The following is a 19,748-nucleotide window of genomic DNA, read 5'->3' as shown; positions in this document are numbered from 1 at the left end:
AGGACTGTGTATGGTTTCCCTGAGTGATCTCCATCTTTTATACATAACTCTTAATTTGACAGCCTTTTAGATATTGAAAAATATAAGCTTAGACCCATATATTTATCAGTGACCTTAAACAATGAACTAATGAAATACTAGTTTTTAGAGACCTCAAAAATTTTCTCCTAACTAAACATGAGTGACGGACTTAAGATCTTAATGTAGGAGTCAGTTGCAGTATATAAAAAGCTAACACGCTAAATTCACATCCAAATTCTGCCCCACAAATGTGTGATTATGCATAAACCAATTTTTCCAAGCCGCAATTTTATCATTGATAAGCATAAAAGCTATATTAGTTTGCTAAGGTTATTTCGGAAATAGTATAAATATCACAGTGTCAAACTATAAAACATCAAGCAGATGTATATTATTATTAGATTAGAAATATTTTATACTCAGATTTTTAGTTTTTTAATTGCCTTAGTATCCCTGAATTGCCAGTCCTTGACTGTCCTTGAGATATTTTCAACATCCTTTTCAATTTTTATCATGATCTTATCCTTTCAAGTTCAAATGGATATTGATTATTGTCACTACTTTATCTTCTGCCATCCTAGTTCAGTGTAGCAGTTTTTAATAAACTTAACATAAATACTTACGGAAAGAACCCTTCTTTGGATGTTCTTATTAAAGACAGGAACAAAAAAACAAACAAAAAACAGCTTTTTTTCAGCCATCACCTCTCCTGCTTTTGTGACAATCTGGTCTTTGTCCCATGATTAGAGCACTGTTTTTAATAAATTTTATTTTTTATTTTTTTTAATGTAAAACTTTGTGGTTTTTTAATTGTTTAATTTTACTTAAATCCGAGTTTTAACATACAGTGTTATAATTTCAGGAGTAGAATTTAGTGATTCATCACTTATTTTTAATAAATGTTAAAAGCCCCATGGTCTTTGGTATTCTGGGTAGGTTGAATAAATTGAGAAAGATAACTTAGAAATAATCGTTATCGGGGCACCTGGGTGGCCCAGTTGATTGAGTGTCCGACTTCAGCTCAGGTCATGATCTCACATTCGTGGGTTCAAGTTGCACATCGGGTTGTGTGCTGACAGCTCAGAGCCTGGAGCTTCTTTTGGATTCTGTGTCTCCCTCTCTCTTTGCCCCTCCCCTGATCATGCTCTGTCTCTCTCTCTCAAAAAATAAAATAAAACATTAAAAAAAGTAAATAAAAAATAAATAGGTCACATTTTTTACATGCTTTGAATTTTTAGATTAGTCATACTTCTTTAGATATCTTTTTAAAAAGGAATAATTATGCTTAAGTTAAATATTTCTAGGTTATATGATAATTTCTATAAAATTATAAAAATGTGGGGGCACCTGGGTGGCTCACTCAGTTAAGCGTCTGACTTCGGCTCAGGTCATGATCTCACAGCTCGTGAGTTCGAGCCCCACATCGGGCTCTGTGCTAACAGCTCAGAGCCTGGAGCCTGCTTCTGATTCTGTGTCTCCCTCTCTCTCTGCCCCTCATCCGCTCATGCTCTGTCTCTCCTTCAAAAATAAATAAATGTTTAAGACTTATAAAAATGTGAGAAAGCATTATATTCTAACAAGTTTTCATTGTATATATTTATGATTTTGCATAGGAAAATTGGGCTTTTATAGGATATAGTTAACTTTTGCTTGACATTCCTGTGTCAACTGTTTAAACAACAGTTGGAAATAGAAATTACATTGGGATATACTAAGAAAAACTTTATCCATGTCTCTCACTATGTCACTAAAATTGTACTTATATGCTCAGACATGTCAAAACTAAAATGTTAACTTTCAACATAGAAACATTTTCATGAGATTTTGCATTGATTATTTCCTTTCATGAAAAGATTTTATATTTAATAATGTTGAAAAACAGTATTTTTTTTTTTAGCACATAAGGAGGCAGCACAGCATTAGAGATAAGAGCACTAAGTCAAAGTATGTAAGACCTGAATTTGAATCCCACCCAGGCCCAGTCCTTCCCACTTATCTATAAACCCCATATGTTATTATAAGGATTTATATGGTAACAAATATAAGATGTTCACTCCATGCCTAGCACGTAGGAAAATCTTTAGGAAGCAAACAGTGAACAGTGGGTTTAGGGAATAGCCTTTATAAATGCTAAGACATTATTGTATTCAAAGTAAGCATGATATAATTCATGAGGTGTGTAGGAGAAGCTCATGTATTCCACTTTTAATTTATGAAAACATTACTAGTTTTAGAAAGCACTAAATTTTAGGCAAGATTTATATATATAAATTATATCTGTCCTGTTAAAGGATATAAATAACACTGAGGAATATATATGAAATCAAGTCAAAAATTTTTCTGCAATAGAAATGTAGCTACTAAAATATTTTCACTGACATATCTCACCTATTGGTTATAACAGAGAATTATATGGACACCATAATAAATTTATAATTTTTGAAATAGAAAATTAAAATTTATGCTTATTCCAATGGGAAAAAATGTTACGAATGTGATGATCTTTACTGGACATATTTGCAGTAGCATCCATATTGGGCATTTAGCAAATTGATGTATGCTATGTTGTACCATTAGGGTACAAGGCTAACTTCTAGAAAGTATTTCTGTATCTTTGGGAAAAGATTCATTTGCTCTCCTTAGAAATGGTTTTTTTTTCAGAATGATTGAGTGATACAATCTAAGTCTTCAACCTATTAGGTCTTTTATAAATTCCAAAATAAACTACAGAGCAGTACTTAAAAAGCAGATAGCTCATTTGATGAATTTGACTCTCCCTATGTAAGAGTTTCTCTGTACATGCTGTGACTTTATACATTCTACCATTCATACAAGAAGTGTTTAGCACTAGGTATCCAAAATGAAATCTTTCACATTAGGTCCAGCATCCTGCTTCCCAGTGTGCATTAAGCATCAAAGCTTTCTCTCTGAAAATAGGCCCCTTAAAAATTAGTGCTATTCTGGACTCATCAAATCAAAAATACTTGGCTGTTTGCATCTGTCCTCTCTACTTTATAACAAATTCTTATAAATCGGCTGTCTTCTTGCTTATTATGTATCCACCTATTTACTACAGTTGCAAAAATATTAGAGAAAAACCAAATATCAGCATAGCCACAAAACCTTTAGGACGTTAGAGTCCTCTTTGGACTAACTGTGCTGCCTTTGGCAACCTTTGTTCCTTCTGATGACCGTTAAATATGATTATCAGGTAGCTATGATTTCTTAAGATCTTACCCATAAGTAAGTATAGTCATAATTAAATGTAACACAAAATAATTAAATAATTTTCCCAGAGAAGGAAGTTTTTCATCTTAGTCTCAAAAAGCTGGTATGGGGTGCCTGCATGGCTCAGTCAGTTAAGTGTCCAAGTCTTGATTTCTGCTCAGGTCATGGTCTCACAATTTGTGGGTTCATGCCCCACATTGGGCTCTGTGATGACAGTGCAGAGCCTACTTAGGATTCTCTGTCTCCTTCTCTCTCTGTCCCTCCCCCACTCACTCTCTCTCTAAAAAATAAATAAATGAAGAAACATTTTTTTAAAACCTAGTATAAAAGCTTTTTAAAAATCTGAACTCCTCTGTGGTTTCTTTCAGTTTGAAGTTTCCTTTTATTTATAAAATTTCATTAATTCATCTATAACTATTCCTTCTTCATTACTCTTTTATCTTGAAATATATATAACATGGAATTTTGAGCTTCCAAGAGAAAATAATTTTAATAGTTATTATTATTGTATAACATTTGTAACTGTCATATATCTGTAGTAATCTTACTTGGATGGGACCCTGTTAGTTTTACAGATTAAATCAAAAATTTCTATAGGAAAAAAAATGAGATTTTCCCTATGAGGTATCAAAGTATGTAAAGCTGTATGGTAGTATTGGCATAGGGATAGATAATTTGAACAGAATACAGAAAAATAGAAACCATGTAAAATTAGAAATTTTGTTCATGAGAATATGCCATTTCAAATCAACGGTGAAAAGATGCTGTTGGAAAAATTTTAAATCATTTAGAATATTCCATATATAAGGTAAATTCCAGGTAGATTAACAAGCTAAGTAAAAAAGAAAGTATTGGAAGAAATAAGATTATTTTTAGTATCTTGGAATGGAAAAGTCTTTGTAATAAAAACACAAAACCCAGAATGCAAACAAGGAAAATATTGATTAACTTATTTAACCATAAAAATTAAAATTCTGTATGAAGAAAGGTACTAAACAAAGATAAAAGACAAATGACAAAAAATAAAATAAGGGATTAGTAGGCAAAATCCATCAAGAATTCCATAATTATGAAAAATATTAACAAGCTAATAGATGGAAAAGTATGTGAACTAGCAGCTCACAAAAGCAGAAATACAAAGCTCCTTTAAACATAACAAATCAGGTTCAACCACAGTATTCACTGAAGAAACGCAGATTTAAACAATAATTTTATTTTACCCAGCAAATAGAGAAAAATGTAAATGACAGTTATTACACAGTGTCTGCAAACACATGAATAAACAGGAATAGATATACAGTATTGGTGGGAGTGTAAACTGGCAAATCCTTTTTATAAAGTAATGTAGCAGTATCTAACAGATTAAACTATACATATCCTTTTGAAATTCCAAGTACAGGAATCTGTCCTAAAGAAATACTTGCATATATGTAAACATATGGTAACATATTTGTCCACCTGTCCAATCCTTCACATCTTAAATCACAGCTGTTAAGGCAGCCTCTTTCTCTCTGGTTTCTCTGTCTTCAGTTTTATTCTGCTCTATCCCATCTTTCATACTGCTGTCAGATTATTTTCCTGAAAAGCAAATATGATTCTGGCCCTGCCTACTTAAAGACTTCTCTTTTACTGTTGCCTATAGGTTTTTTATAGTCTTTTCTCCACCGTATTATCAGCAGTCTGCCTCTGTCCTTCACGTTCCTTGTGTTCCAGCCACACTGAACTCCTACCTCAATAAAACAAGCCTGCTCAGCCAGCCCTTTTTACAACTCCTAGTCTGCACTCCACATACTCATCATGTATTTATTGAATTTATTGTTCTTTAAGTACTGATGATACAGCAAAGCCCAAGGTCCCCCTGTTTTCTTTTGGGGTTTTTGAAGATAGCAGATTATTGATGGGAAGGTGGAATTGTTGAGTAAAAAAAATATGTATATGCTTAAAATCAAATAATCAAAGTATATATAGAAAATTAAAATAAGTCAATGTGCTAATGAATGGGTGGATCCCTGAGAATAGGATCCTGTGAGAAAATAAATCTTAAGATCTAATGACAAAAAGTATCCTGTCATTGAAAATCAGCAGAAAGATCATCAAAGCAGACAGAACAGTTAGCGCAAAGACCCCAAGGCAGGAATATACTTGGTATGTTTGAAGTAAACAAAATAGTATGCAAAATAAAGGCAATAGTGACAGATGTGGGAAATGTATTATATTAAGTAATGCCAGGCACCACAGCAAACAAACTGACATCTCAGAGACTTAACAAAGGTTTATTTCTTGCTCACATTACACATCTGAGACAGTTTTACAAGAAGGCTCTGCTGGTAGAGATTCCACCATCTTGAACATATGGTTTCCTGAGATCACTGAAACAGGGAAAGAGAAGAATGGAAGAACAGTAACTCTTAACTAAGCTCTGAAGTGATATACACACATCATTTCCTTTTACTTTTATTGGCCAAACCAGTCATAGGGACCGAATCTAACTGTATAAGAGTCTAGGAAATGTATATGGAACAAGCGGAATGTTTGGTGAACACTGTCTCTGCTGCAGACAAGGACCTGATCTTACAGGTTAAAGAGTTTTAAGTGTGTGAGGCACCTGGGTGGCTCAGTCGATGGAGCATCTGACTTCGGCTCAGGTCACGATCTCACGGTTCATGGGTTCGAGCCTCATGTCGGGCTCTGTGCTGACAACTCAGAGCCTGGAGTCTGCTTCGGATTCTGTGTCTCTTCTCCCTGCTTCTGCCCCACCCCAGCGTGCACTTGCTCGCTCGCTCGCTCTCTCTCTCAAAAATATTTAAGAAAAAAAAAAAGAATTCTAAGTGTGAATGAAGGTCAGTGGCCAGTTTTGAAAAATGTTACCTGACCAGATTTCTTTTTTTTTTTTAAGATTACTCTGGCTACTGGGTAGAAAATGGAAATGACTAAAAAAGCTAGAGAAAAAATTTAAGGCTATTGCAAGATTCTTGTTAAGAGATAGTGGTGCTTTAGGGTACCTGGCTGGTTCAGTCGGTAAAGTATGCAACTCTTGATCTCAGGGTTGTGAGTTCGAGCCCCACATTGGGTGCAGAGATTACTTAAAAAGCGAGAGAGATAATGGTGGCTTAGACTAAGAAGAAAGAGAAAGGTGAATTCATTGGGAGTTTTTATTTTTTTAAGAGGTAATAGAAGGTGCTGATGGATTGGTTATGAAATATGAAGAAAAAGATAAGAATCAAGGATGATTCTAGAGGTAGCTTGTACATGCAATTTCTTTGTAGGAATGTCCTTTCCCAATTCCCGACCTGAAAAAGTTTTCTTCCTTCCAGACCCAACTCAAATGTCATTTTTTCTGTAGGACATTTCTGATTCCCCTGACAGATCAAGTCTTTCCTTTTTCTGTACTCCCATACTGTTTTTTTTTCAAGTTTATTTATTTATTTTAGAGAGAGAGAGAGCAAGCACAAGTAGGGGAGGAACAGAGAGAGAGGGGAAGAGAGAGAGAATCTCAAGCAGGCTCTGTACTGTCAGCACAGAGCCCAATGTGGGGCTCAAACCCACGAACCGTGAGATCATGACCTGAGCCGAAAGCAAGAGTCAGATACTTAACCAACTGAATCACCCAGGCGTTCCCATACTGTTCTTCTTTATGACACTTCTTGAATTGTAGTATGACTGTCATTTACATGGATTTCTTCTGCAAGACCATGAGCTAACATCTTGCCTGGCCTATAGTCAGTCAATAAAATTGTATTGAATGAATGAATGAATATACAGTATATAATATTTTCATCAGAAAAATATTTTCTTTAGAAAATATTACATAATGTAAATAAATTCATTCTGTACCATTTTATTGATATATACACATATGTGTGTATACATATATATGAATATATGTGAATATATATATATATATATATATATATATACACACAGTGTTTGAAGCCTAAGGAGTTTTCATCAGTCTTTAAAACATTATTCTTGGCTATAAATCTGTAATGTTTGGCTGCCATAACTGCTTTTTTTTTTTTTTTTTTTAATAGAATGAGAGGCAGCTGCAGGTACTGGCAGATTACAAAATGCGTAATTACTAAAAGTAACTGAAGCATATTATAGTATAATTCAACAGAAAAAAAAAAACATCTGGCACATGCTATGTTAATTTGTCATAAGAGAGTTTCAAAGAAAGCACTTGCTGCAGCTGGCAGATCCATCATTTTCCTGAAACGAATAGTACACCTTTTGTTTTTAATTCTCTCGTATAATATAGACTAGAGCCTTATGTGATTTAATCTTTAGTCATCACTAAAGGATTTCAGGCATTGAGGAAATTTCCCCTGTGCTGTATCAACTAAAATATACATGGCTTATTCTTATCTTAAAACTGTGCCTCAATAATAACAGAATGATCTGAGCAATTATAGTAATTGATTATAATGCCTAAGAAATTGGCCTAAATTTCAAGCTCCCATTTCATAAGGAACCATACTTCTCTCTTTTTTTTATTTAAAGCATTTATGGTGTTTTCAAAGAAACTCATGCATTGTAGGGAAAACTTTGCTGTTATCCTCATAAGCATACTTTTCAGTTATTATATATGCCAGTGATACTAAGAATTGAAGCACATTTTGAGTAGAAATTCTTCCTTTCAACATGTGCTAGGTAGGATATCCATTTCTATGACACAAACAAACAGAAAAGGGTTAATTATTATAAAACAGGTTCTAGTGCCGACCTTTTTGAAATAATCTGTATTTCCAAATCTCTGCTGAGCAAGTCCATAGGTACCTCAAACTCAATACATTTAAATATATTTCACTCCTAACCCAAGTTTTTATTTCATCCTGTATTTCCCATTCCATGACTGATAATATCTACCCATTTGCTCAAACAAAACGCCAGAAGTCATCCTGAACTTCTTCTCCTCGCACCCCTGAATCAATTATTACTAATTCTACTTCCTAAATATCTCCTGAATCTGTCCATTCCCAACTAATAGTTTAGGCTATCAACATTGCTCACCTGGATTACTGCTATAACCCTTAATTTACCACAGTCATGTCTCCTAACCTACTTTTTCTTGCTGTAATCAGCAGATTTTCTGATATTCAAATCCAGTCATGTGACATCTCTTCTTAAAGTACTTCAGTGCCTCCCCAGTGTATTAATAATAAAGTCTAAACTTACTGTCAAGACATAGAAGATCCTTTGCAATCTGTATTTCCTGTGTTTCCAGCTTTTCCTCTCTTACTCCCATTTCCACCTCCTAGTAACACTCTATGCCTTGCACACACGGAACTCCTTTCAGTTCCCTGAATTTATTATCCTTTCTTACTGCCTGGCCTTCACACATGGATTTGATTGTAACACTCTTCCTTTCCTTACTCTGCTTTTGTCCATCTAACTTCTGTTTCTCTTTCATACATCAGCTTAAAAGCCTACTTCCTCTGGAGAGACAGCTCTAATCCCCTAATCATCCCTACACATTCCCATAGCACTTTTTATAGCATTTACTACCTATATTATAAAGTAGGGGCTTTTCAGTATTTAGTAGTTTATAAATTTCACTATGGCAGTAACTGGATCTTGTTCCTCCTTGTCTCCCTAGCACTTAGCATAATATATGGAATGTGACAGGCATTAATTTCAGTATTTGTTGAATGAATGAACTTTATATTCCCTCTATCTTATCCTAAGTTCAGGACTTAAAATTAGATGTTGTGAAGAAAATTCACATAATACTTTGTAACTTTGAGTTCCTTATTCAAATAACTTCTTAAAATAAGCTTCCTGTGAATGATTTTTGTACATAAAGCTCTATCTCACACTCACTTCCCTAGTAGTAATCTCCCAAATTTAATATACCATTTGGTAGCTACTTTGAAAATGTAATCACTGAATTATCTAATTTGTTTTCTTGTGAGAGCAAATATATAGTGAAAACTTTGAAAAGGCAAAATACAGTGTATTAGAAATGTTATCATTGAATGTACTGGTTAACTGATTCTGTGGGGTTACCTAAAATTTGCCTAGGCTAAAAATCACCCTGTATGTTCAAGGCATTAATCTAAGCCTTGTGAATATAGCTCCTCTTTTAGAGCTTTCATTTTATTTTTTTTTTTCAAAGTTTATTTATTTTTGGGACAGAGAGAGACAGAGCATGAACGGGGGAGGGGCAGAGAGAGAGGGAGACACAGAATTGGAAACAGGCTCCAGGCTCTGAGCCATCAGCCCAGAGCCTGACGCGGGGCTCGAACTCACAGACCGCGAGATCGTGACCTGGCTGAAGTCGGACGCTTAACCGACTGCGCCACCCAGGCGCCCCGAGAGCTTTCATTTTAATGAGGAGAGACAAGTAGTCAAGAGGTAAGCCAACAAATAAGATAATTTTAGATGTTTTAAGTGGTATGAAGAAAACAGGTCAATATGATAGACAGTAACTGGGACGAGGCGGGACCTGAAAGAACTGCACAATTTTTTAAAAAGTGGTCAGAAAAGCTGGCATTTTAAACCAAGGCCTGAATTGTAGAAATAAACCAACTATACAAAAAAGCCAGGAAAATATTCCAGGCAGAGGGAAGAATAGGAAGTACAAAGCTCCAGAATTAAGAGGAGTTGACCATGTAAATAAAGTATAGTCAACAAAAAGAGAAGCTATAACATTGAGGAACTGAGGCATGGATTAGATCATGAGAATCTTGTAGAGCGTTTCAAGTAAAATATTCTTACTTTAAGTAAAATATTTAAGACTATTTTAAGTTAAAAGAAATACAGGAGTGGGAAATCTTTGGAGAATTTTAAACATCCTTAGATCTTTGAAAGAACACTTTAGCTATTGTGTAGAAAATACAGACGTGGCAAAAATTGAGTCAGGGAGACAAGATACTAGATTATTACAGAATTCCAGGCAATAGATAATAATAGTAGCTTAGAGCAGAGTGTTGTCAAATGGAAATGGAGAGAAGTGGACAGTTATAAAATCTATTAGGAAGGTAGGACAAAACTTATTTGTTAAGTCAAATATAGGTAATGAGGAAAAGGGAGGAGTCAAAGATGATGTCTTAGCATAGACTTGAACATCTCAGTAGACGGTGAGGCCTTTTACTGGGAAGGAGAAAACTTGGGATGGTATAGATAAGAGGTAGTTTCCATTTTGGACAGGTTACATATGAGGTGCTCATTAACATTCCTTTATAGTCATAGAATAGATGAGATCACTTAGGGGGATTGTGCAGATAGGGAAGGAAAGAACCTGGGAGTATGACCAAGAGTGCTCTACTATATCTAAAGCTGGCCTGTCTGCTTTAACTTGTGGTATTTTTAGTTAACTGAATGAGATTTGAAACCGTAGGATGAATTTCCTTTTTTAGTAGTCAGGTCTTTTGAAGCCATACAAAAAGTTGAGATCACAATCTTTGTAATTACTAACCATTTTGCCACATACTTAGGATTAAATTTTTTTTACAGAATCTTCATTTTGCCTTTTAGGTCTTGATACTGTATGATGCCACAGATATGCTTTACTAATATCTTTTGTAATTGATTGGGCTTAAGATATGAGGCAGTGTGACTTAATTGAGAGAAGATTTTGATTAAAGACTGAGTGTGAACCCCGTGTTTTCATTGTCACTGCATGACCTTAGGAACATTAAATCATTTGAGTCTTAATTCCTTTACTTAGAAGATGAGAATAATAACTACTTTGCAAGCTTAAAGTAATAATAAAGTACTGTAGTAAAGTTAAGGTACAGTAGCAAACTCTCTTGGCTGATGTCCACTTAATCTTATAACAACATTAACCTGTGAACTAAATTTCTGTGCAAAGAATTCTGACCAGTGTCCAAAGCATTCTCCATGCCCTTGCTTTAATTGACTTCACTCTAGTGTTGTTATCTGTCACTTGCTTTACAAGTGTCCCTATGTTTGCTCCCAAACCAGGTTATGCCAGTTGTACTTGTATTAGAAATACATAATAAAACAGTGATACGTGACTACAGAAAAAGTTATTATTTCTTTCAAAACTGAATTGTATACTTTGGAGAATTTGCTGTTGAAATACATTTGGACAAGCAACTCTAAAAGAATAGAGGGAATACTATAACGATTTAGAGAATTCTGTATTTGGATTGCTTGCCAAGTGCCTTTGAATGCTTGAACCACATTTATGAAGCCAGAAGTGGAAATAGTTATAGATGATACATTATAGATGTGGTTTTTGTAAGAAAGACATTCAACGTTGAAACACTCCAATCAGTGTGGTCATACTTTAAAACATAGAGATCTAAAAACAAAAACAAAAAAACAAAAAAAACAAAACATTTTGTATATTCTAGACTAGAGGTCCAGACAAAATCCTTATCCTTCCTTGGGCCTCAGACCTCTTAAAAATTCAGGAAATCTATGGATCCTCTTCCCTTGCAGATAGTTTCAGGGTGCTTGTGAACATACATATATATAGCCTGTCTGTGGACCACAGATGGAGAACCTTTGCCTTAGTTCCCACTTTCCACCCACTTTCACCTCAAATTGATGAATTTGAGACTTTATCAATGTTGATTGTAATATTTTATGGAATATTTTGTGGAAAAGCACTGAATGTTATCTTAATAGATACAGCATTTATTACTTTGCTAAATTATTTTGTAAGATTTTACTTACACAGAAGGCAGTAAATGAATTATATTTTACAATGTATTTTCTAAATTACATTTTGTAGGCATGACTAGGATTTTCCGTCACATATTAATTATATAAGTGAACTGAAAGTAGTTAGGACACCGATGGGCTAAGCAGTTCCCAGTGTTATAAGGAATTCCTCATTCACATACTCTTACATTAAAATTGGCAGAAGATAGAGGCACCTGGGTGGCTCAATCATTTGAGCGTCTGACTCTTGATTTCAGCTCAGGTCATGATCTCTGGGGTCAGGAGATCAAGTCCCACATCAGGTTCCACACTGAGCATGAGGCCTGCTTAAGATTCTCTCTGCCCCTCCCTCAATCACACATGCACAGGCGCTCTCTCTAAAAAAAGAAAAAAAAATTGGTAGAGGACAATAATTTTACCTTAAATCTTGTAACATATTGTGTAATATACTAGAAATTATATAGAGAAATTGCATACAATTTCATTTAAATTCTTTAATTAGCATAAAATATTCTTTAAGTGCCATAATGTCGTACAGAAATGAAATGTCATCTGTCTCTTTACTTTCTGGCAGGCTACACTTAAATCATCCCTGATAGGTAGGAATGTTTCTGTTGTTAAAGATTTCCAATGAAGAGATTATATAGCTGTACTTGGTGAGTGTTTCAAGTGTAATACCACTGTGAAACTCTGAAGTCTTATTTTATGTTTATCCTAAATTACTAATGATATAGGGAACTTTCAATTATGTTCTCTAATGAAGAGAAAATTCTCATAGATAATACATTGAGTTAGATCATCCTCCCACGTCTTTCCTTTATCCCTGCAGTGAAATATCCTGACAAAGAAATAAGGAGTTGCTGAAGACTGACAGGCAGACTCTAGGAGGTCTCAGGGGATAGAGTTGGCAAAACCACTTTTCTCTCCACCCTTTAATACCTTCTAAAATTTCAATCAGAAGTGAGATTGAAGGAAATGCATAACTGAAAAATAACCTTTTCTTAGTCCTTTGTTAGAAAGAACTAGAATATAAATAAATCTAAATAAATAAAAATAACCTTTATCTAAAAATATGTTTTGTGGTAGATTCTTCAGTAAATGTTTGTTGAACAAATAAGGAATAAAATTTTCTAACTGCCAGGTTTTCTACAGAAATTTAGCCATAAATCACATTTTTATTGATACCCTGTATGTAAAGCACTGTGGTAAATACTATGGAAACTAAAAACAATCCCCTCTTTAAACGTTTCCCATTATACTTGGGGAAGTGTGTGTGTATACATACATGTTATGTATGCTTACACATATAAATGACTTGCATAATAGAGAATTGCTAAATGTCTTGTAACATAAAAGAAGTATCAAAGCTTTAATTTGAGAAGAGAACTGTCTGGATTAAAATGAACTGAAAAGGAGGTATAGAAAGAGAAGGGGGCAAAGGTAGAATCTTAAGAGTTTAAAGGGAAATCTAAAAAAAGGATACAGAAAATGACATAAACATGAGTCTAAAGGTGTTACATATATGGCTTGTATGTGAGACAGTGAGAACCTAACTGAAGTAGAAGATTCCTATTGGAGATAAGGTTGGAAAGATAGTATACAAAATTTTGGGGGATTTTGAATGCTACTCTCAGGAATTGGATTATTTTGTCCAATAGCAGAAAGCTACTGGAAGTTATTATTTAAGGAAGTAAATTATAAAAGTGACTTAGAGAAATACATTCATGATGTGTGGGTTAGACATGGAAAACCACTATATTGAGTGCTTTTTGTGCAATGTGATGTACTTTGCAAAATTTTTTCACTTGATATTGAGAAGCCTGAGCATTTGGCTTTTGTAATAAATCTAAAAATTAAGTTATAAGAACTTGAGTTGTGATGCTAAGGCTCTATAAAAATGAAGAACGGATACAAGAGACATTGCAAAGGAAGAGTCTCTTTAGGGAGTCTCTTTAGGGGCAAACTAGATGTTGCATTTAAGAGAAGATAAGAAATAGAGTTGAGGTGGTTTAACGTAGGCAATGAGGGCAAAGATGTCACTGATATAAAAATTTAGTGTCAAGGGGCACCTGGGTGGCTCATTTGGTTAAGCATCCCGACTCTTGGTTTCAGCTCAGACAATTTCAGTGTCATGAGTTCAAGTCCCACATTGGGCTCTGTGCTGACAGAGTGGAATCTACTTGGTATTCTCTCTCTCCCTTTCTCTCTGCCCCTTCCCTGCTCTCTCTCTCTCTTTCTCTCTTTCAAAATAAATAAATAAACTTAAAAAAAATTGTTAATTGAGTGGCAAGATGAGAAGTAGGTTTTCAGGGAAAACTCAAAAAGTTTGATATTAGGCATGTTAAATTTGAATATAACATTTTAGGGAAGAAGTCAGAAATAAAGCTATATAATGTGTTAGGTTTTTAAGTGAATTTATAAATATTTATATTCCTAGGATGTCTAGTACCCAAACTCACACATATATATTCTTTCACATATTCATTCAGCTAACATTTAGCAATTGCCTGCCATGTTGCAGTGTAGGGGAGTGGTTAAGAACACAGACCTTGGAACAAAAGGGCCCAGTTTTTGAATCCTGACTCTACAATTGGACTAGCTATATGACCTAACTTTATTTTTAAATTTCTCATTTGTTTAAATTTTATTTTATTTTATTTAACTTTATTGTTAAAATTCTCATGTGTTTAAATTTTCTCATTTGTAAAACTGGGGATCTCATAGGGTTATCAAGAAAACTAAATAAGTTAATTTAAATAAAACACCCAAAGTGCCTGGCATATAGTAAGCACTATGAAAGTGTTTGCTGTTCTTTCACCATCATCTTCACTATTACTTGCCAAGCTCTGTTGAGTACCAGATTGTAAGGATACAAAGATGAATAACAAACTTGCTCACCATCCAGTGGGGGTTACAGAGCTTGATGCACAACAGAATAAGTATTTACATGGATTTAAAATAACTTAAAGTTAATAATTTGATCTTTGTGGTCTTAAATTTTGTGAAAAATCACTATTTAATAGTATTTGTTAGAAATTATTACTATCATATAAATTATGTTTTTTTTAATTTTTTTCAATGTTTATTTTTGAGAGAGAGAAAAGCACGAGTGGAGACTATCCTATAAATTGTCATGCGTAAGTGGTTTAGGCATCAAGTTATGCGGAAGGTGTTTTCTGAAAAGGTTTTATATAAACTGAATGTTGGCTAACTTTATAAATGGGATCACTGTATCATTTTAATCTCAGTATTACTCAAAGGTTATTTCTCATCAGCACTAATGTGCATAATTTTACCTTTAATTAATTTGGCCTAGAAGACCAGCCACGTTGGTCATTTTGCCTCTCTTTGTTATATCATGTTGAGGAGCAGCAGTAATTTTAAGCTACACAAGGTACTTTTGGCACAGTGATTTATTCTACATTATTATTACCAAAATATAGCAAAGATAAAACATTTGGGTTTGTCTGTCATAGAATCCATGATAGATACTCAGTCTTCTTCCTCATTGTCAGTGTTCTATATGGATGAAGCCACTGAGTTAGAATAAGGCATTTCCCTCTGAGTTCTATTATGGCAACAGCTATGTGTTGCTCTTGGCCCATAGTGTTCAGTAAATATTTGTGGAATTGATTTGTGGGTGACATTATTTTTTGTTCTCTCCTATGTATTTATAACAGATTGCTTGCTCAAGATTTTAACAACTATTCATTCAAATGTAGGACACCTGAGGGGCTTACCAAGTTTTTACACCATGCAGCTCATTTGGAAAAACTTTAAAGCTGAAGTTATTTTAGAAGTATTAATTTGTTGATTTATTTAAGCAGAAGTAAGGTCAAAGATAAAAACTAGTCCTGAATTAACAGAGTATTTTAATACTCAGAAATTTATTTGGTCTTTTAAAAAAAATTGTTTTTAATGTTTTATTTTTGAGAGAGACAGAGACAGTGTGAGCAGGGGAGGGACTGAGAGACGGGGAGACACAGAATCTGAAGCAGGCTCCAGGCTCCAAGCTTTCAGCACAGAGCCCAATGTGGGACTCAAACTTATGAACCATGATATCATGACCTGAGCTGAAGTCGGCCACTCAACCAACTGAGCCACCCAGGAACCCCTAAAATTATTTTTGAGAATACATTGTATCTACTTTTTTTATGTTATGTGTATGTTTGTTTGTTTGTTTGTTTGTTTATGGAGGAGAGAGAGAGAAAACGAGTGGGGGGAGGGGCAGAAAGAATCCCAAGCAGGCTCTACTCTGTCAGCACAGAGCCCAATGCGGTGCTTGAACTCATGAACCATGAGATCATGACCTGAGCTGAAATCAAGAGTCAGACACTGAACCAACTGAGGCACCCAGGTACCCCCATTGTACCTACTTCTAAATTGAGACTCTTGAACAAAATACCTTCGGCCAAAAGTAAAACAATGCTTATATGTTGGATTAAAAACAGAAAAGAAAAAAGACAGCCAGCACAATGCATAGGATAAACACAGCTATTAAAGCATAAAGGATATGAATGTATAAAATATAGCACATATACAACCAAAACATAAATACCAATCCTGAATATACTACACTGAAATGATGTTGGAGTGATTAACATTACCTTCAATTTCCAAGAACTGAATTCCTCTAAGAAGCACTGTATATGAATCCTAAAAATGCATACTCTAGCTAAGAATCACGATAGCTTATGAGATTTTACAGTACCAAATACTGTATCTGTTTAATGTGGATATATATTCATTTTAATGCCAAATAATACCTCAAGATAATAATATTGAAGACACTTGAGCGCTTTCTGAATATACGTGTGTGGGTTTTTTCCGCTTTTGGTGGTAAAATATACATTAAATTTAACATTTTAACATTTTTTTAGTTGTAATAAAATACACATAAAATTTACCATCTTAGTCATTTTTAGGTGTACAGTTCAATAGTGTCCAGGGTATTCACATTGTTGTACAGCCAGTCTCCAGAATACATGTGCATTTTATAAAGTAAGGAGTCCTGTAAAATACAGTCTATTAATCACAGACCTTATTTTGCACATAAGATAATTTTGTTCAAAACATGAGCATATATCTCACTAAAAAGGATTCTTTTTTGTTACATTTTTGAACAATTATATTAATGGCTTTGGTTGGGGGATGTCTCTTGATTAATAGGAGTGAGCTGAGTCGACAGAAACTTCATACCCAAGAGCTGCTTTCTCAGCTGGAAATGGCAAATGAAAAGGTAGTTGAGGTAAGATAATGACTCTCCCGGGAAGTACTTTCTGCTGCAGCTTGATACACATGTTATAGAATTTTACCTGAGCCAACTCCAAATTAATTCTACTTGGAAATGACCATACAGATGTGAGTATTCCTTGTAGAGAAATCATCCATAACCCTAAAAGTCCACATTTTATAATGTGAATAAAAGCTTTGAAAGTCAGTGATTCATCATATGTAAATGACAAAAGGTAGAGCTCTTATTTCATTTTCACCAATATAACTTGTGCAGTGTTGCAGAAAATGTGTTAAGATCCCCTTCATTTCTAAGCATGTCTAAGATTATATTTGTTAGCCCATTCCTCTTATTTTGTTTTAATCCAACACAAAAGATATGTAGTAATTACTTTTGCCTACTGGAATACATTAAAATACTCCTTTAGATTAATGCTTTATTTTTTTTTTAATGTTTGTTTATTTTAGAGAGACAGAGCACAAACACAGGAAGGGCAGAGAGAGAAGGAGACACAGAATCCAAAGCAGCCTCCAGGTTCTGAGCTGTCAGCACAGAGCCCAGTGCAGGGGTAGAACTCACGAGCTGTGAGATCATGACCTGAGCTGAAGTCAGCCGCTTAACCAACTAAGCCACCCAGCCACTCCTAGATTAATTAATGCTTTAGAGCTAAATGCAGCAAAAGTTTACCATTTTTCTCTTTGGATCTTTAAAAAAAAAAGTTAACAATTCTAGATTATGATTAGAGCTTTCTAGAACTCTAGTTCTTCATTTGGTGTTCTAATGTCAAATGTATTTATTGGAATTTCATCAATAGGCTATTATGGTCTGCTGTATTTTTGTGGCCATCTATAAAAGTCACAGTGAAATAATTACTCTCAAGTTTCAAAGCATTATAAATTGATATGAGCCATTTAGGAAACAAACAATAGCCATTAAAATACTTACTGTAGTTTTTGGGGCGCCTGGGTGGCTCGGTCGGTTAAGCGTCCTACTTCAGCTCAGGTCATGATCTCACGGTCCGTGAGTTCGAGCCCCGTGTCGGGCTCTGTGCTGACCGCTCGGAGCCTGGAGCCTTTTCCAGATTCTGTGTCTCCCTCTCTCTCTGCCCCTCCCCTGTTCATGCTCTGTCTCTCTCTGTCTCAAAAATAAATAAACGTTAAAAAAAATACTTACTGTAGTTTTTTACTTCCAGGAATCTGTACTTAAGGAAATAATTTAAAATATGAAAAAGATAAATGCAGATATTCAACACAATAATGTTAATAATATTAGAAGATCAAAAGCAACCAAAATGATCAGTTAAAAAAGAACAGTTGCATATATTATGATTTACCTAATCTAGACTGTGCCTTAACCATGGAAAATGTATGGTTAAGCATGGAAAAATGCATATTATATATAGTCTGATGATAACCTATGAAAATGATTATTATAGATGATGGGATTTTTTCCCCCAAGTTCTTTCTAGTGTTAATGATGTACCTTTTAAATTTAAGAGTATATATTTAAATATCTTGGTAAATTGAAACAGCCAGTATGGTTCTCTTCATAAAATTTCATTTTGCTTTTGGGCACAATAAAATATATAATAAGCTCATTTTAGCAATATATTGTTATTTCAGCACTTTTTATTACTAGACATGACATTCACTGTTATCACTTATATGTTAGGGTCTGGGAACGATGTAGTTCTTCATAGAAAATGTGTTTTTCTTACTATTCCTGATTAGACTGGTATTACTCTCTCAATTTAGACATGTGCCAGAAAACTACATAACAATTCTAGTTGTACAAAACTTTTCTTTTTTCAGGCTAGTAGGTATGGAGAGCACTAGTACATTTTTTTTAATTGATAATTTCTTTGAACTTGTCAGCCTGACAGCATATTATGACAGATTTATATTCATGATGTCCGTATAGTTTCCTGAGGCAGCTCTAACAAATATTACAAACTTGATGGTTTAAACAACAGAAATGTATTGTGTCACAATTCTGAAGGCCAGAAGTACAAAATCAAGAAGTCAACAGGATGGGTTCCTTCTGAGGGTTCTGAGGAAGAATCTTCCATGCTTCTCTCTTACCTTCTGGTGGCTTCCAGAATTGCTTGGCTTGTAGATGGTGTTCCCCTTGTGTCTTCCTGCAGTCTTCCCCTTGTACATGTCCATGTACAAATTTTCCCTTTTTATGAAGATACTAGGCATATTGGATTAGGATCCACCCTAAAAACCTTAAAACCTCACTTTAATCATCAGCAAAAACCCTATTTCTTTTTTTTTTTTTTTTAATTTATTTTGAGAGAGAGTCCATACATGAGCAGGGGAGGGGAGAGGGGAGGGGAGAGGAAGGGGAAAGGCAGGGGAGAGGGAGAGGAGAAGGAGAGGAGAGGAGATCACCAAGCAAGCTCCATGCTCAACGTGGAGTTTTACATGGGACTCGATCTCAAAACCGTGAGATTATGACCTGAGCCAAAATCAAGAGTTGGGCACTTAACCAACTGAGCCACCCATTCCTTGAATTTTAAGTGAACTTTAAGAATGGCAATGTCTCAGGGCATCTGGGTGGCTCAGTTGGTTAAACGTTGGATTTTGGCTCAGGTCATGATCTCACAGTTCATGAGTTTGAGCCCTGAATC

At 34.7% G+C, this 19,748-nt stretch overlaps 1 protein-coding gene across 4 annotated transcripts in view; it reads left to right on the top strand.

The window, feature by feature from the left end:
• The window catches only part of SCLT1 (sodium channel and clathrin linker 1), a 220,230-nt gene that overhangs the window by 192,588 nt on the left and 7,894 nt on the right, over positions 1-19,748 (top strand). For all 4 annotated transcript variants that reach the window (XR_006964243.1, XM_047090653.1, XM_047090652.1 and 1 more), the window contains one exon: positions 17,053-17,131. Coding sequence is in view for 3 of the 4 variants with exons in the window: in XM_047090653.1 (XP_046946609.1) it covers positions 17,053-17,131 (79 nt within the window). In the remaining variant the exon portion in view is untranslated. Of the gene's footprint in view, positions 1-17,052; positions 17,132-19,748 lie in introns of those variants that run through there.

The sequence above is a fragment of the Lynx rufus genome, unplaced genomic scaffold, assembly GCF_022079265.1.
Source record: "Lynx rufus isolate CCGP_SWC_20201006 ecotype Redwood Valley unplaced genomic scaffold, mLynRuf1.p SCAF_3, whole genome shotgun sequence".
NCBI lineage: Eukaryota > Metazoa > Chordata > Mammalia > Carnivora > Felidae > Lynx > Lynx rufus.
This window is presented reverse-complemented; position numbering and strand designations above follow the sequence as displayed.